We start from the raw sequence: 19354 nt of genomic DNA, 5'->3' as shown, positions 1-19354 counted from the left end.
CATGGCATGTGAAATGTGGTAGGTACTTAATAAGTTTTTGCTAATGATGATACTTATAAGATAATAGGCTTTATAGTAAGCTGTTTTTTCCCCTTTTGGTTCAGGTACAGGTTAAAGGAATTGATTAAACTTAGAAAATATTACATACTTAGGAAAGTATCTAATTTAGGATAATCTCTACAAAGATGAACATTCATTTAAAAAACTTGCATTGTTAAAAGTTGCAAATATTAAGAAAAATGCATGATTTCTACAGGGAAAGAAAAAAACTTGGTTTTTATTTGAGCAGTTGCAAGTATTTGCCATTTTTATAGGTTGTCTCACTTCTAGGTTATTTTTCTTGTTTAAAATGTTATTTGCATTTAAAATTACGTTGTTGAGAAAGCTTATAATAGCATGTTTTAATCCTTGACATGTGATCAGTGTCAGTGGACATGATCTCTGGGTGAGTGGTCTGTTTGTAAAAAATTTTGTTTTGATCTATTTGCCTTTGCTTTATAGCATTAAGATCATCTTACATAGAAATAAACTATCCACTGATCATTTTCATTGTGTTAAAGGTTAAATAATGATAATTTTAGTAATGGTATAGCTGTGAAGTAAAGTAATAAAATTCATAATTGTTCTATTATGACTTTTTTCTAGATGTATTGAACAAAAATTTAAGCGCTGTCCTCCCCTGCCTACCACCAGTGTCATAATAGTTTTTCATAATGAAGCATGGTCCACGCTGCTTAGAACTGTACACAGTGTGCTCTATTCTTCACCTGCCATATTGCTGAAGGAAATCATTTTGGTGGATGATGCTAGTGTAGATGGTAAGAAAGTACATGCAAAGTAGATTGTTTCCTGAGTAAATCCATGTGGTGATGTCCAAAGTCTGTTTGGTTATATTGTCCTCTCTGTAATCCACCTCCGAGGTTGAATATAGTGTCTCGGATGCTATGTATGATGGATGAAAGGAGAATCCAAAGATGCCCATATTCAAATATTTTGGAGTTCATAAATGTGTGAAACACCATTATTTATAACTTTGTAGTCCTCCATGTGAGACTTTTTAAAAGAAGGCAATGGTTGTGAGCACACACTTGAGCCTTGAGTTAGACGGCCTTAGTTTGCATCCCAGTTCTGGTCCTAACAAGCTATGTACCTTGGGCAAGTTACTTAACCCCCCTATACCTAGGTCTCTTTATCTGTAAAATGGGGGAAATGTCACATTTCATCAAATTTATGTGATGCATGATTTGTTTACATACCACTAGAATAAAAGACCCTTACAGCCAATTAAACTAATATGCCATTGCTTATAAGAAGTATAGCTTAGAGTTGAGGAAATACATAAGTAGTACACAACTCCTAGGGTTGTTTTCAAGGTTAGGTGAATTAATATAAATAATATATTAATAAATAATATAAAAGAGTAGTTAAAAATTACGGAAGATTTACTACATCCTGTTTTACTTGTGGTTCTTTTAAATATGCCAATAGCATTTACAAAGCTAGCCAAAATCTTTAATGAATTTTCACTTCATTTTATAAGTCAATAGTCAGTTGCTAAGTTACACTTTTTTTAATTTATTTTTTTTATAAATTTATTTATTTATTTATTTATTTTTATTGGCTGTGTTGGGTCTCTTTTATGCTGTGTGTGGGCTTCCTTTCTAGTTGCGGTGAGTGGGGGCTGCTCTTCCTTGTGGTGCGCAGGCTTCTCATTGCCGTGGCTTCTCTTGTTGCGGAGCATGGGCTCTAGGCGCGTGGGCTTCAGTAGTTGCAGCACATGGTCAATAGTTGTGGCTCACGGGCTCTAAAGCACAGGCTCAATTGTTGTGGTGCACGGGCTTAGTTGCTCCGCGGCATGTGGGATCTTCCTGGAGCAGGGATCGAACGCATGTCCCCTGCATTGACAGGCGGATTCTCAACCACTGCGCCACCTAGGAAGCCCCAAAGTTACACTTTTTAAATTGGACTCACAAGGATAATCAGGCAAATACTCTAATTTGTTGAATTTTCAAACATTACAAGTATTTTAAGTACCAAACAGATGCAGATGATTTCAATGGTTGCAAAATTTATTCCTGAATGAGCCCAAATTTGGAACTAGACTCCTTAAAGTCAAATTCTAGCTCCAGCACTAATGAGTGGTTTCCTTATCTGTAAACTGAGGATAACACTGTTCCATCAAATCCAAAGCACCGTCTGTTGTAAGGTAAATCGTTACCTTATAGACCATGAGAAAAAAAACTCGCTGCCTATTAGATGACATCATCAATTAATTATAAGATGTATCCAGACTTTAGACATGGTAGTAAGTGAATAAACCATAAAATTATTAACCTGGTTTATTTAATTATTTCTACATACAATTCTGAACATTCCTATGGTTTCAAAATGAAATATCCTGAGTGAATTGAGGTTATGTTCTTGTGCTAAATTAACATCTAGTTGGAATAAGGTTGCTTACCACCAGAGATCTTCGACTTGGATATAAAACCCATCCACCAAATAGGATAATTTTATAGTTCAAGTCACCTGGATTCAAGTTACACTACATATGGATCTCTGATTTGAATTTCTAATCCTCTGACTCAATTTCTAATCCTTCACCACCCATTTGTAATTAGCTAATTTATTTATTGCTCAATTTGTTCTGAATTTTTTCTAATTCTATCTATTTGGACCAAAGTCCACGGACTTTTAAGTGACATCTGATTAAGTTCTGCATACCTCTGGTATGTTTTATCTTAAAAAAAAAAAAAAAAAAGAAAGAAATCCAAACTTTACTTTAGAAATCTTTTCCTCTTCTGTGGTTTCTTAAACTTTTTTCTGAGATAATTTTTATTTTGTTGATTTTTAAAGAAGTAGGGCAGTAGGGGCACAATAAGTCTACTTCTAGTAAGCATTCAGTTGAAGGTAACTTCTGTTATTTAATTGCACAGCAAGAGTAATAGAATTAAAGGAAATCGGAATGAAAAATGATATCCATTTATAATCTTCCTGTTTCAACCATTTTAATCTTTTCCTTTTCTCTCCTAATCACTGTCTAAAGAAATGTGTAATGTTTATCCAATTATATCCGTGTCAGAAATCTAGTTTTGAAATCTGACATTTTCATGTAACATTGTTATTAGCCTGTTTCTGTTACCTTCAAAACTTTAGTTTTAATGACAATAATGGGCTAGATAAATTCTACTTAACTGTATACTTTTATTTACCCCTTAGTCTTACTATACATGATACTGCAATAAATATCCTTGTGCTTATGTTATTTTCCTTTTTTTGAATTGTATCTTTAGATAAGCTGGGAGAGGTAGGACGGCTCTGTCAAAGGGTCTGAGTATTTTCTATAATCCTTTATAGCGATCAACAATAGATTCAGAAAAGTTTTCTTGAGGAGGGCTATCTTTGCATAGTAGTATAATTTGTCTTATTGAATCAGTCAAAGAGCTATCTAATGAGTACTCACTGTGGAAAACGTGTCCCTGGTTACTGTAAAGGAGCTTGTGAAGTAGAAACCATAGTCCCTGACTTCAGTTTGCTTAAGGAAAAGCGACATAAATATATGGGTAATCAATTAACAGATAGCTAAATCCCAGTGATAGCAAACACAGTGTAATGAACATTTTCAGAGCATACACCATGTGCTAGTTAGTCCCTGTCTTAAATGTTTTATTCATATAGTAATCTTTCATCATATCCTCCCAACAATCCCCTGTGAGGGTTCGTCCTCTTAGCCCCATTTTTTCCCCCTATTATCCTCATTTTATAGGTAAAGAAACCAAGGTACAGAAAGGTAAAATAACTTGCCCAAAGTCACAGAGCTAAAAGTAATGGTGCTATAAATCAAATTTATAGCAGGAAATCTGATCTCATGGCTTTGTGTTTTTAACTTCATAAAATTAGGGGTGTGGATGGGGGCTAACTTAAAAGGGCAGGGAAGAATTTATAGGAAGTTCAGAAGTGGGTGAATAAAAATTTCTTAGCATATGAACAGTGGGAGGATTTATTGAAGGACTCTGTAGTGACTCTGTTTTAAAAAGCAATTCCCATTAAGACCTTTGAAATGTTTCTATTTTATATTTCTGCTTTATAAGTCTGTGATTAAAGGAGAACTATCTATGATTATATTTTTAAGACAAATTACAATCTTGTCGTTCAGAGAATTAATTCTGAGGTACCTAAGAAGGTGTTAAAAAAGTTAATCTGTTACTCTGAGACAATAATGTTTATACAGGCTTATTTTTCCACAAAAGTTATTGCTGGACTCTTACCTCCTTCATGAATGTTTAAGCTTTAAATAAGCAACTCTCTTATCTGCACCACTGGAGAATTAGAAAAACATACGTAATTACATATAAAGTCAGAGTCACCTGCAGTTGCTTCTGAAATCTGGCAGAAGCAAATATCTACTTGGGATGTTTGCTGGCGTTCTCAATATTCCCAAATCTTTTTGAGTCTGTGCTTTGGGCCCAAGAATTCCACGTGAAGAACTGCATTATATTCTCAACAAAGAATTAAGAATTTAATGGTGAAAAAGTAGGTTTAAGAAGTTGTTTAAAAATATGGACAGCACTTGCCTGACTTGATTGATGTGTTTTTCTTTTACCTACTATCTTAACTCTTGCTTGGTATGTATGTCATCCTAATTGGAATATTGAGTATCTTAAATTATACGCCCATGACTACAATTTTGCCTATTTCTAACCTCATTCCTGATTTGCATGCTCTTTTCTTCCTTCATATTTTTACTGGAAAAAAATCTGTGTCAGGGGACTCTAGAGCTTTCAAAAATTTTTTTGCTGACTCTGTAGAAATACTCCCAAGCTGCTGTAGCCCTGGGTTTTTCTACTCATCTTTTTCTCATGATTTTGGTCTTAAATTATTTTGACCACTGCCTAAATACCAGAGAATTTTCTTGATATTTGGCATTTTCCTATAAATTTCCAAATTTAAATACCAATTTAAAAAAGAATCAAATGTCTTTTTGGCCAAACTCAATTTCTTTCATTCCTTTGTCTCTTTTCTCTGGCCTCTAAATGAGTCTTAACTCCTGGGGTCTATTCCTTTTGAAGTCTCTCACTCCCCCCAAACACACTGTATTTACTGATATGACATAGACAGGATAACTATGTGTTATAACAGAGTGCATTATAATCATTCAAAAGTTAAGATTTGTATGCATAATTTTTGTTTTCCAATGAAGAGTTAAAGATATAATTTTTATCCTAAGGAATGGATGTGTACAACTGTTAAGATTATGCATGTGGAGGAGTTATTGCCTTGTGGTTTCTTTGTTACCTTTCATAGGTTATATATGAAAATAAACTTAGAAATGAGTTCATCTTGATTTTTTTTTTCTTACAGAGTACTTGCATGATAAACTAGAGGAATATATAAAACAATTTTCTATAGTAAAAATAGTCAGACAAAAAGAGAGAAAAGGTCTGATCACTGCAAGGTTGCTAGGAGCAACAGTAGCAACAGCTGAAACGCTCACATTTTTAGATGCTCACTGTAAGTATATATGTATAGACGTAGTTGTAACATTTTCCCTCCCCCTCCCTCTAATTTAAAAGGTAAGGAAGACTTTTCTTTAAATGCCTAATAGCATTTTCTTTAACATCTCTTTCAACTGGTGATTATGGCAATGACAGCCCAAGCAGGTTAGAACTCTGGGTAGGAAATTCCTTTCACTTATTCAAAGATCTTACCTTCTTTGTGTTTGAGGCTCCTTAACTTTATGTCCTTCAGTAACCAGCTTCTCCAGGGAGTTATCCATGCCTGGGATTTTTTTCAGATGCTCATTTTGTCAAAAAAAAAAAAAAAAAAGTGTTTTTCCATATTATTCTTGATTACTACACCTTAAAGTGAGTGAAAATTTTGTTTAAGTGTGATCAACCCTATCATTGAACTTTGTCCTAGTCGTAACACTTTTACTTTTTATATTTCAGTTCTTTTTCTGCCCCACCCCCACCCCAAAGATTCGCAGACTCCTTCTTGTGCCAAGTCAGGGGTGCCCCTTCACAGCTTCTGGTATCTTTCCCACGGACATTGTTACTTTTTGCTTGTTTTTGTTGCTGCTGGGTTTTTTTCCTTGTATTTTAATTTTTTTCAGTGATTTTAAATAGAGTATTTAGAACATATTTTTAGAGTCAATGTTTAATCTGTATGTTAGGTATTACTAAAATGTCACTTAGTCCCTCAAGCTCTAAATTTAGTGAGTTTTGCTCGTTAGCTTTGGATTGGCCCTTAGGTTATGTTTGACCAAGCATATGGTTTTGAGCATACGCTAACTGTTACAGAAGGGGTTTTGGATTTGCTCGAGTCTCTTTAGAGCTTTCACATCCAGTATTCTCTTAATACCAGGCATTTAAGAAAGGTCTAAAGGTAATCCAAGAGAGGTGTTTTCAAAAGGAAATGGCCCCTTTTCCAGTATTCCCTCTCCTGGTCCAGAATTACAATAATGTCAGACTGGGCACTCTTCCCCTCTAGGCAAATGTGTCTGATAGTCCTCCTGGACCATGGCTGCCAGACTCCACTGAATGATGGGAAGCCCTGAGTAGCACATGCCACATCTCCTGGACTCTATGTGTGATGTGAGACAACCGGGCCTGGAGCCAGAACACAGACCTTTCATGCCACTTGTTCACTCCCTTTCATCTTAGGGCTGGGCAGGTTTGAATGGTGCTGCTTCTCCAACTGCTAAGATCAGAATATTCTGACTCCTTTACTTGATTTCTCCTAAGACCCTGTCAGTGAAATGAAGAGTTAAGTAAATCAGAACACTTTTGGAGCTAGGTGGTATGGGTCAGCAAAAAGTTATCCTTGATTCATAGCCCATTTTAAAGAGAAATATACAGTCTGAAACTTAAATATATCAGTATCATTTTGCTTCCATTGTAAGGTTAAAAAAAACCAGTCACTCCCTAACTATGCTTAATCTTGTCTTACTTTTTTCATTTTACCCTTATCTCATGGCAAGAAACCTTTAAGAACTCTCCCCTATATAAACGTTCAAAACACTAATGACTTTGTTATTCTCATTTCTCTGTAAACCCTCTTCCAAAACACAAAAGGAAAAAGACCCTGAGTGTTTTCATTGAATGCATTAAAATTGTATTCTTTCTAGGTGAGTGTTTCTACGGTTGGTTAGAACCTTTGTTGGCCAGGATAGCTGAGAATTACACTGCTGTCGTGAGCCCAGATATTGCATCCATAGATCTGAACACGTTCGAATTCAACAAGCCTTCTCCTTATGGAAGTAACCACAACCGTGGGAATTTTGACTGGAGTCTTTCATTTGGCTGGGAATCACTTCCCGATCATGAGAAGCAAAGAAGGAAGGATGAAACTTACCCCATTAAGTAAGATGATTGCTCTCAAAGTCTTATATACAGTTCAGTTATTTGAATATATGTGCATTCTTTGCTTTATACAGTAATTTCTGCAAAGGTAATTCACATTAACAAAGTAAAGAACATACATATTCTGTATGAAAGGAATAGAGAAGTCATTTATACATTTATGTACTTGCTTATACACATTGTTACTGAGTAGGAAGTAGAATTCTTATGTCTTCTTTATAATCACTACTTAACAATCTTTTGTTTGTTTTGTTTTTGTTTTTGTTTTTTGGGGGCTGTGCCATGAGGTTTGCAGAATCTTAGTTCCCTGACCAGGGATGGAACCCAGGCCCTCAGCAGTGGAAGCGCAGGGTCCTTACCACTGGACCACCCGGGAATTCCCTTGAGAATCTTTTTCAAGTTTGGTTAGAAGACACAATAATTCTGTTCTGCTAGGGAAGGATACTTAAAATTCTTCCTCCCCTCCCCCAAAGCTTGACTTTGAAGATAGCATCTTCAGTTTTTGTTAGTCTATATAAAGCTTTGAAATTGTGATCTCTAATTTATTTGTAAATTTGATTCAGTAGCTCTTAAAGTAGGTTCTTTTTTTTCTTTTTTGGTTTTTATAACAAAGTTTGACAATGGATTATTTTTCAGAACGCCCACTTTTGCAGGAGGCCTTTTTTCCATATCAAAAGACTATTTTGAATATATTGGAACTTACGATGAAGAAATGGAGATTTGGGGAGGTGAAAATATAGAAATGTCTTTCAGAGTAAGTTTATAAATATAGTCCACATACTAAATAGTGAAATACGTATTTCTACTTGGCTGATAGGGATTATCATGGATGCGTGTAGTCTTTACTTCTGTGCTTTATAACATTTAATTGTTAGAAATTTTAGAATAAATGTACTTCCTCTTAAAATGTAACTTAATATATTTATTCATTGCTGCCAGTGTAACAAGAGGAATCAGTTAAATGCCTGTGTCCAGGCAGTGACACCAATTAATGCACTTGTAGCTATTGAATTCCAGCCAAGATAAATATAATTAAACCTAGTGCTTTAGGAAATGGGTTGATTATCAAGGGAGTCAGAATGGAAAAACATTTATGTAGAATTTTAAAGGACGTTGAACTTAACTCTTTGGATTAAATGTTTTTTTTTCTATACATATTAAAAGTTAACGTGAGAAATAAAACAAAGGTTTTAGATGGTCTCCACATGTACTTATTTGATTTCATCAGTTCACTTTCTACAATGACTTTATCATTCATTTCTCATCACTTAGGCTGGAATGTAGTGGAAAAAGAACTGAACTAGGAGTTGGAAGACTTAAGTTTGGGCTCTGGCTTCATCACATAATGGCAGTGATGATCTTAGCCAAGTTTGAGCTGCTTAAGGGCAGGGGTCTTGTTTTATTCATTTGAGTGTCCCAACCCCCAGCACATGTTGGATCTCAAGCAGTTTGTTGAACTGAACATATCACCAAGCTTTCTCACTTGTTTGAGAGAGAGAGAGAGAATACAACCACTGCTCTAATATTAGCATATATTATTAAACATGACTTTTAGATTTTTTCATTTATGGCAGAACACATTGTCAAGATATTTAAGTGAGTAGGTATTGATTTAGCAATTTGCCATTTTATTTAGAGTTAATGCAAATAAGTTTTTTTGACCTTCTATCTCTAAATAGTATGAGTTTTTTTTTATAATAATCAAGTTTAATAGATTGTGCTTTGGTAATAATGACTGTCTGGAATTGTGTTCTTGATTACAAAATTGAATATACAAGAGGTAAATAGACTCTGGACCCACTTACTCCAAGTCTACTCTCGAAGTCAAATACAGAAGAGCTGTTGGTCTTCCATGGATACTAGAGAACTTGCATAATTTTTGCAAAAAAAGAAAAAAAAAGGAATTGTAGAATTTATGAGAGATCTGAAGTCACTATTTTGTTAAAGTAATTTCTGAAAATATGGTTCTTTTTTTTTTTTGTCTCTAGTGTCTGTACCATTTAATATTAGTTCTTTATCTTTGAGAACTTAAGTTGAATTGGCAGCGAACAGAGACTATTTGTAAAGCTGTAATAAATCTATTTTGTTTTTATTATTATCTTAAAGGTGAACTTAAAAGCAGCACTTTGATTTTCCTAAAATACTGTAAATTTAAACAAATATCATTAATTATCAGGTGTGGCAATGTGGTGGGCAGTTGGAGATTATGCCTTGCTCTGTTGTTGGACATGTTTTTCGCAGCAAAAGCCCTCATACCTTTCCAAAAGGCACTCAGGTGATTGCTCGCAACCAAGTTCGCCTTGCAGAAGTCTGGATGGATGAATACAAGGAAATATTTTATAGGAGAAACACAGATGCAGCAAAAATTGTTAAACAAGTAAGTTAGAACTAAATAATTAAATCACGATACAAATCCACAGCAAGTCCACGTGCCCTTTTACTTGTTTGAGTCAACTCAAGTATAAAACATTTTTTAAAAAGTTATTTTTGATGCTGGGCTTTGTAACTCAAAAATATATAACTTTTGTTTTTTTAAATAAAAACATGTAACTTTTAGAAGCCAGTTTTCTCTCTCTCTTTTTTTCTTTTTTAAAGTCAAGTGAACGGCATTTAAAAAGTTGAGGCATTCTACTTGATGCTACCCTTTTTAATATGGAAGATATTTAGCTTTTGTAACTGCCTTGGTTCAGGATTTTACTCAAAGAAAATAAGATTAAGTGGAACTGCTTTTAACTGGTTTTAGGTGATGTGATTAGCACCTAAATTAAGGTGCTAAGTGGCATTTTGAACTGGAAAGAGAGACAGTGTCAGAATGTGGCAGGAGAATGAACCGGAAGCATCAAGCTTTTTTATTTCCAGTTCTGGTTCCACTACCCTCTGGAGGGGTGACTTTGGCAAAGCCCCTTGAGACTGTAAAATGGTTATGGTACTTCATAGGGTGGTTGACAGATTGGAGTGTGTGCTCCACTACGTTTCTTCTCTCTCTCTCTCTCTCTCTCTCCCTGTCTTGAAATAAAATACTTGTGTGTCTCCCAGAGCATCTGTGAAATAAGGAAATGAGTGCTAACAAATGCATGCCACCGTGCTTGTTACTGACCTGTCCTAGATAAAAGCTCTGCAGAGTCATCATGCCTAATGCATTAGAACTAAGTTCCAACAGTTTCGGTATTGGATGTGGTAAACAAACTAGACACTTTAAGGACGTGCTTCGGTGAATGGCACCCAACTCTTTGTAAGAAACAGTGCCGATTTTGCAAGGAGGTATTTATCGGGATTAAAGAGCATCAACATTTCGAATGTCATAAAGAAAGATCTGGTTACCTCGTTTCACTTTTTCTTTGGTCTCTGGTATCTCCCTGTAATGTGTCAGTACCGTGCAAAGTCAGAGCACTACTGGATTAGATTGCCGACTCTTTACCCAGGGCCACCGACACAAATCGGGCAGATTGTGTACTGCGCAAACTTAGCTAAGCAGGAGAGTGGATGCTAAACACGGCTTATGCTCTCTTGTCACCCACAAAGGGGCAAGTGAGCCAGCAAACCCCTGTTTTTACTGCAGGGCAAACAGACCTGCATGGTAAAATGCATAACCTACCCAGAAGTCCTTCAGTGTTTCATACTTTTTGCTGAAACACCTGGGTTCAAAACATTGACGTTGGCAGAGAAAATATTTTCCTTAGTTGAACTGATAAGCTTGAGTAGTTACTTTTTCATATATTTAGGAAGCCACTATAATGTTTCTTTAAAATTTTGCCTATACCAAATACCTTTTCAATTTAATAGTGCTTTTTTTTTTTTAAGTTATCTTAGTCCTTTTAAATAAGGTAAAGGAAAATTAAAACATCGTTATTGTTAGGATGTTATGAGAAGATATTGTTAGGAGTAAGCAACACCCTTAAAACTAGAAAAAAATATTCCCAACTGTGTTGTTTTTTGTGGTCTCGACTGGAGAAGAGATATGAGTTACTTTATGCATTGGCACTGTTTGTCTACTCCTGCTTTCTCATACCTCACTTTATAAACCACTTTTGTGTACATAACTAGGATCAATTTTGGATGCCCCCACTACAATTTTTTGCCTTCAGCGTTTTGCTAGGGATCTTTGTTTCATGAGAGGAGTTTGTGGCACAAAGGAAGAATAAAATAGCACTAAGTCGGCACTGCAGTGGTCCTTGCTTATCTTTGAAACCAGAAGTGAGCCGCCAGGCATACTTGCTCCCTGCGTGAATGGTGACTGTAGTTAAATAGCACCTTGCATTTTTGGCCCAGAATTTTTTTTTTTAAAGACCTAAATGTAAATACAAATAATAGCATTTGAAGTACTTTGTCAGTGCTGTTTTAATTAAGCATCCCCCTTTACTTCTTATCTTTCTCCAGAAGTCATTTGGTGATCTCTCAAAAAGATTTGAAATAAAGAACCGCCTTCAGTGTAAAAATTTTACATGGTATCTGAACAACATTTATCCAGAAGCGTATGTGCCGGACCTCAATCCTGTTATATCTGGATATGTGAGTATTTTCCTGTTCCTTTTTACTTGGTGTACTCCTTGCCACCAGCATTTATGTGGTTCAGGAAAAACTGCTGAAATACTTTCTGGTTTATTGCTTTTGAGATTTTACATTATTATTATTAACACCAGTTCCTGAAATTGAGAAAATATATAAACCACATAGATTTTAAAAAAATTTATAACTTGAAAATTTCCCTTTAGATTAAAAGCTTTGGTCAGCTTCTATGTCTGGATGTTGGAGAAAATAATCAAGGAGGCAAACCATTAATTTTATACACGTGTCATGGACTTGGGGGAAACCAGGTGAGCACTGCACTAAAAATCCTCCCTTTTTTTTTAGTACCTACAAACATGAGAAAATTGCTGCATGTTTTCAGAACCCCTAAATCAATGTTATGTTCAGGTAAACTGGTATGTGAAACGTTTCCAGATTAAGTTTGGCAATTAATATTGAAGTTGCAGAGTACTTTGTTTTGATTTTCACTCTGCCTCTGAAAACAGTTTGAGGTTGCTTACCCATTTAGTGGAAAGGCAAATGAGAAAATAATAGAATAATGCCATTTGAAATAAAAAACAGGATCTTCTGTGTGGATCTTTGATGTTGCGTAACTATCAGCATGGTGGTTTTTGCTAAATTATACATAAAGGCTATATTCAACTGGATTCAACAGCAAATAGCATCATGTTAATACTGTGTTTTCGTGGGCTACAATACTGTGCCAATATTTACTAAAGAAATAGGTGTGTCCTTGATTCTCCTTGATTGATGATATCTCCACGTGTTACCACCCTTTGACTGTTTCACCAGTTAAGACTAAAATGTCAAAGGTCACTATGGATAGAGGACATATTAAAATATTGTTTCTAGTTTTTAGCTTCCTTGCCTTGCCTTTTACAAGTTAGTTTTTGGAAGGATTAGACTCTTTGTCTGTCTTGTTAATTCAACAGTTCACTGAGTGACCCCTGCATGCCAGGTACTCTGCTGGGTTCAAGCAGTTTCAATTCTAACTCCTTCAGGAAATCTCAAAACCAGCACTTACAGTCAGGATGATAAGGTCTAGGCTAAAGCACTCCGAGTGCCCTGGGGGTGTGGAGGGGGGAATCTGAATTAGATGCCGTGGCCATACATTTTCCTGGGAAAGGTGACATTTGGAAACAGTTTTCGAAAGGTATGTAAGAGTTAGTGAGGTTGCTGGTGGGAGTGAGAACAGTGTGAAGAGAGGTGTACAAGGGGAGGAGCTGGTATGTCTTTTTTCTGGAAATTGCAAGTGTTTTGGTGTAGAGTCCAAGATGTAGAGGATTTTCACAATATTAATACTCATGATGCCCTATGTGAACAGGATGGGACTTTGATGATGTCAGTTATAAAGAAGAAAGGGCCAGTTTATCTCCTGGTCCATCCTTTTCCATGTTTCTTTCTGCTCAACCTCAGCTTAATCTAGTTCCAGTGCTTACGCATCCAAACCAATCAATCTACTGAGGGCAAATGATGCTGATATCCAGAAGCCACAGCTAGTGGATAGGATCCATTGGTGGATGGTGAAGCCGTAGTTCTGAAATAGGATGGAGACACACACACACAGATAGATGCAGACACATATACATATATATCTATGTATGAGTATATATATTCATATTTTTAAAATTTCCTTATACACTATATATTAGAAGAAAAAATAATTATATAAATAGTTGCATTCTTTTGGAAATAACACTGGACTATCCTAGTAAAAATTAAGGTTTTGGGCAATGAGAAATATTTCCTCATTTGTAAAAACCTTGTCACTAAATGTAAATACTTATAAATTATTTTGGGCTTCCTCTAGCATTACATCTATTTTATCATAAAAGTTGAAGGTATATCTGTTTTTCTCCTATCATTGACATAAAGGTGTTTTTATAGTTCTGTCTCTAAAATAATTTTAGAATTATAAATAGCATATAGCCATCTTTTAGAAATTTTGAGATGGTGAAATAGTTCACATATTCTTTCAACAAGGATATTTGTTTGGAGCCTATAATGTAGCTCTTACAGTAGCGAAAAAGACAAAGTCGCTATCTTGTGGAGCTTGTAATCTAAAAGGAAAGGAAAAAATAAATACGTGATTTTAGGTTTAAAGAAAAGTAAAGCAGGGTAGAGTGATAATGTGTTTGTGTGGGGTGGATGGATAGTTATTTTCGGAGGTTCAGGAAGACCTTTTTGAGAAGGTGTCCTTAGAGTGGAGGCCTGAAGGAGCTGAGAGAGGAACCATGTTCCAAGAAGAGAGCATCTTGGCGGAGGATGCAGGGCCAGAGGCCCCAGCGGCAGGTAAATGGAGCAAGCATAAAGCCAGTGTGGCCGCAGCAGAGCGGTCCAGGAGGACAGGGGTGGAACATGAGGTCAGAGACCTGAATGAGGGTCCAGGTCATACCAGGCTTTGCTGGCCTTGTTAAGGAACTTGGGTTTAATTCCAAGTGTGACAGAAGCCACCTGAGGATTTTGAGCGGAAGAATAATATTTTCTGGTTTATATTTTAAGAAGATAACTCTGGTTTCTATCACCCTGACATGGCCATTGATTTTATTTTGATTTATTTCCTTTAAATGTTTATTTTCAATCAAGCATTGCATTTAAACTAATTTGGGAGTTGTAGTTCCTTGACTGCTAGATGATTTTGAGATATCATCTAACTCAGTTTCATCATGCTCCCTTCTACTAGATAATGATATTTTTGTAGCATAAAACTATATTTTTATAGCATAAAACTATATTTTTGTAGCATGAAAATATTGTAACAGTATTTGAATATGCCAAATAAAAATAAGTATTTTGATAATGTGACTAAATTGACTGATATGCTAGTACAGTGCAGTTTAATTCACTACGGCTTTCTAACACACCTTGCTTCTTCCCTTTTCTCTTCCAGTGTTTTTGTCCTGTTTCTAAGTTATAAGTCTCTCCAGTGTTCTCAGCTAGATAATTACATACTCTTTGGTTGTCTAAGTATCTTCAACTATTCTCCGTTCCTTATAACCTCCCTTTTAATGGTTTTTATAAAATAATATGAGTGAAGTACTGGTCAGCCTTTCTTATCATCTTTGAGATCTTAAGGTTTATCCTTCCTAAAGAAGTATAGCCAGAGTGCTGTTTTCATGATCCAAACCCATTTTGTTTCAATGTCTGCATCTGAAGAGCTATCAGGTATAAAAATGACTGACATTATATTTGTGGAATGAGATAAATTAAGCATGAGGCTAAGACCAGGGGAACTCAAGATTAATTCAGCTAATGTTTGTGGAGTGCCTACTCTAATACACATAAAGGTTTTAGAACAGTCCCCACCTAACACATAATAAGGGTTCAATAAATATTAGTGCTAAGACTAATTACTTCTGTATTGAAAATCAATTATGTTCCCTCATTTTATCTTTGGAATGTAAACATTATGAAATATTTGATTTATAGTGGATGTTATTACTGGATACACTGCCTGACTTTGGTCTATGGTAAAGTCAGCTAGCTACACACACGACTCCAATAGAGTGCTATGAAAGTTATCTCTGATGGACTATGGGAACCCTGAGAAGAGTGTAATTTGGTGCACAGGACAAATTCAGGGAAAACTAAAGAAGGAAAGTAATATTTGAATTGGCTTTTGAAGGATCAAAAGGAGTTAGCTAGGCAGAAGAGGATCCAGAAAGATATTCTAGGGAGGGCACAGTAAAGCAGTGTCTTGGAGTTATGGAGACACATGTTCTGCATTGGTAGAATTGCGTGAAAGGAGCATAGTGTATGATTGGCACGATGGTTGATGTGAGATTGAAAGTGGAAGATTTCACATACCAGGTAAGAAGTGTGGACATTATCTTAGCAACAGCAGTGATTTACTTAAGCAGGAAACATAGGGGATCAAATCAATGTTGCAAAAGACTAACTGGCAGCAGAGTGGATTGCATTATAGGAGCAGGAATTGGAGGTACCTGAAGGTCTTGCAGTAGAGATTTTGAGTGCCTGAACAAGAGAAGTGAGGATGTGGAAGTAAGCATGGGTGGAATGGTAACATCTGAGAGAAAAATTCAGTAAGACTAAGGCGCTAATTAATTGCGCATGTGGGGAGAGAGAAGCATCGATAATAGTAACACCAGCTAAAAGTGTACTGAATGCTTACCACGTACCAGTTATTGGTCTAAATGTTTACACGTGTTAACCCATTTATCTTCATAACCCTTTGAGGTAGGAGCTATTAAATGACCCATTTTACAGGCAAGGAAACTTGAGGCATGAAAAGTACCTCTCCCTGCACCCCCCCTCCCTTCGCGCAGCTTGCAGGATCTTAATTCCCCAACCCAGGACTGAACCTGGGCCATGGCAGTGAAAGCACTGAATCCTAACCGCTGGACCTCCAAGGAATTCCCAAGAGTACCCTATTTAAATGTTTCTAGTTTAAATGAAAATACCGTTAATTGAGATGAATAAGAGAGAAGGAACGCTTGTGGAGAGAAAGAGGTAGTTAATGGGCTTACTAACCATTTCCAGGCTCTCTTCAGTGGCATACCTGTTCTAGCCTCCATCCTACCTGAGAACTTCCAATTTCCGACATGGGGAGGAAGACGATACCTTCTTAATTAAGTAACTGTCTGTTGGTGATAGGCTGGAGAAAGGCTATATTATCTTCTGTCCCCAAAACTCAGCAATTCTGATACATATGTTATTGTGTTTTTTTGTTGTTGTTGAAGTACACATGACTCCATTATTCAGTGAGTTGCCTTTTTTTTTTTTTTTTTGGCCGACAGTTTTGCAACTGAGGATGTAGGGTGCTTTTGTCAGTAACAGCGTTCTTCCTTTCACAGTACTTTGAATACTCTGTTCAACATGAAATTCGACATAACATCCAGAAGGAATTCTGTCTTCATGCTGCTCAAGGTGTCGTTCAGCTGAAGACATGTGCCTACAAAGGTCACAAAACAGTTGCCACTGGAGAACAGATATGGGAGATCCAGAAGGTACCTCAGTGCAATTAATTCACCCCTTTATGTAATTGTTTTGATTAGCTCTAATTGCTTATCTGGGAAAATACATGAAACATAGTAAATCAGTGCTATCCGTCAGAATTTCTCTGTCTTTGTTAACTTTGTCATTATGCATGCCTGCCTGTGTGGTAAGAAAGAAGATATCTGTGAATTAAATATTCTTAGGAGCAAAATAGTTGTAAAATATCTTAGAGCATTATTTCTGCAGATCAACATGTCTGTGGATTGTTAATAATAGTTGTTCATACTTGTGTTTTTAGAGTTTCTTATAGTGCTTCTTGTGACAGTCATACTTTTTTTTTCCTGGCAGAGAAGAGAAAAATAATTATTTTTTCTTACCTAAAGTGATTAATTCTTTCCTTCCCTTTTTAGTACTTTTTTATGAATCTAAAATTGAGAGAATACGTGAAAGGTTTTTTTTGTTTCTGTTTTTTAACATATGTCTTAAAGCTTAGCTGGAATCTAGCAGTTCTTACCTGCATATTGTATTGTGTAATACTAGAACACTCTAAGACTGACTTTTATGACTTAGGATTTTTTAGTGTGTCACTTATAATTATATCAGTGAAATATTTTTTATTTGAAAACTTGATTGAGACCTTGTTCTGCATACCTCTCTTCATTTATATAACACCTTCTGTGAATTGAACAGTGGTGGCATAAATGGTGTTACCTATATCAAAACCCACAACAAGATTTTATCAGACATAAAAGATCTTAGAAAGATTAAAAGTTAAGAATGGTGTATATTTGGGGTTTTTTTTTTTTGGTTTTTGGTTTGTTTTTGTTTTTTTAATTTATTTCCTGGCTGCATTGGGTCTTCGTTGCTGTGCGCAGGCTTTCTCTAGTCGTGGTGAGTGGGGGCTACTCTTCATTGAGGTGTGCAGGTGTCTCTCATTGTGGAGCATGGACTCTAGGCGTGTGGGCTCAGTAGTTGTGGCCCAGGGTCTTAGTTGCTTCATGGTATCTTCCCGGTCCAGGGATTGAACCTGTGTCCCCTGCATTGGCAGGTGGATTCTTAACCACCGCGCCACCAGGGACGTCCCAAGAACGATGTATATTTGTTAAATCTCCCTTTAGCTTCCATGAGACTGCAGAGTGTTTTTTACATTTCTCAGTTAACTTTGAGTCTTGAAAGTTAATGTCTGTTGTATTTCTTTTTCATTCTAGGACCAGCTTCTGTATAATCCATTTTTTAAAATGTGCCTTTCAGCGAGCGGGGAGCATCCAAGCTTGGTGTCATGCAGCGCCTCAGATCCGCTCCAAAAATGGATTTTTAGCCAAAATGACTAAGTGCTCCTTAGAATTAAGGAGCTGAAAAAGGAAATATTTTCTCATAAAACTGTGACTAAGCATACACTGTAGTTTTTGACAATTATGCAAAAGCAGCTAATTGTAACTTATTCCAAGTGCATTTTTCTTATTTATATCTTAAAATGTCTATGTAGCACCGCTGCAGAGATCCCTTAAGTTTCCATTTCAAAGCACAATAACTAGTAATACCAAAGACTATTTTGAAATGTCCAGATGTAGAGGAAGAGGTGTTTACAGTATGATGAAAATAATTTTCCAAGTAAAGTGATGTTTGTGTGCTTTGTACGCTTGAGACTATGCAGAGCTGCATTCACACACTCACAGTTTAAAATATTTCTTCTAGTTTTCTGGGGGGGAAGGGAGAAAGATTTGATACTGTATTTTTTTAACTGCATAGAAATGGATCAATGAAGGTCAAAAATTGGCCTTTGTGTAAAACCAGGAAATTTTTTTATAGATCTAGAATTTATTATATAAAAATGCAGGTAAATTTTTTTTGCATTTTGTTAACTTATCTGTCTAATGTTTCCTTAAACGTGAAATTGAATGAATAAGGAGAATACTATTTTTAACACTTCAATTTCTTGGCAAATTTAAAATTATTTTTTATTCTGAAGTCCTCTTGACTTGAAGCACTTAAGTCTTCCTTAAAAGACTTTTTAAAAATAACTATACTGTGTGTTTTCCCAAAGAAACTAAAAAAAAACCTCTCAGTTGCTATCTGTTAAAAAGGTGTCTTTTTCCTTTCTGTTAGTCTTTTTTTTTCCTACCAGAATTCACTAATCTTGAATGTTTATGAAACTGAATTTCAAATGCAGAATACTTGACTCATTTAAAGTTAAATTTTGTTTGTTACTGATTCAATTACAGATTGTTTTTGTAATGAATTTTTTCACCAAAAAAACCTTATTTCTATCTGTGGAAAACACAATAAAACAAATTCTTATCATTATTATAACTATTTGATTTAAGTTTTTTTATTTTTTGGATAGAATATATAATTGATAATAGCTAGAGGAAGCATGAATTTTGTATACTGAGTTTCTAAGCACTGATTGCAGCGTCATCAGATGTTTCTTAAGGGAAAAAACATTTAATAGTAATGGCATAAAAAAGTGGGGAATAGAGAAGATTCTGTATTAGATATTTAGAAAGTTT

The 19354-nt window shown here is 35.7% G+C and overlaps 1 protein-coding gene across 2 annotated transcripts in view; it reads left to right on the top strand.

The window, feature by feature from the left end:
- GALNT3 (polypeptide N-acetylgalactosaminyltransferase 3) overlaps positions 1-19154 on the top strand; it is a 44827-nt gene extending 25673 nt beyond the window's left edge. Inside the window, exons 3-11 of one of the 2 annotated variants that reach the window (XM_057746202.1) lie at positions 646-818; positions 5362-5511; positions 7127-7361; positions 7998-8115; positions 9538-9738; positions 11739-11870; positions 12074-12175; positions 16703-16855; positions 18053-19154. In XM_057746202.1, the coding sequence (XP_057602185.1) occupies positions 646-818; positions 5362-5511; positions 7127-7361; positions 7998-8115; positions 9538-9738; positions 11739-11870; positions 12074-12175; positions 16703-16855; positions 18053-18175 (1387 nt within the window). In that variant the 3' untranslated portion in view covers positions 18176-19154. The remainder of the gene's footprint in view (positions 1-645; positions 819-5361; positions 5512-7126; positions 7362-7997; positions 8116-9537; positions 9739-11738; positions 11871-12073; positions 12176-16702; positions 16856-18052) is intronic. The other variant, XM_057746203.1, reaches the window with a different exon arrangement.
- The last annotated feature ends 200 nt before the right edge of the window (positions 19155-19354 follow it).

The sequence above is a fragment of the Hippopotamus amphibius genome, chromosome 8, assembly GCF_030028045.1.
Source record: "Hippopotamus amphibius kiboko isolate mHipAmp2 chromosome 8, mHipAmp2.hap2, whole genome shotgun sequence".
NCBI lineage: Eukaryota > Metazoa > Chordata > Mammalia > Artiodactyla > Hippopotamidae > Hippopotamus > Hippopotamus amphibius.
Note: the sequence above shows the minus strand (reverse complement) of the source record. Positions and strands in the feature narration are given on the sequence as shown.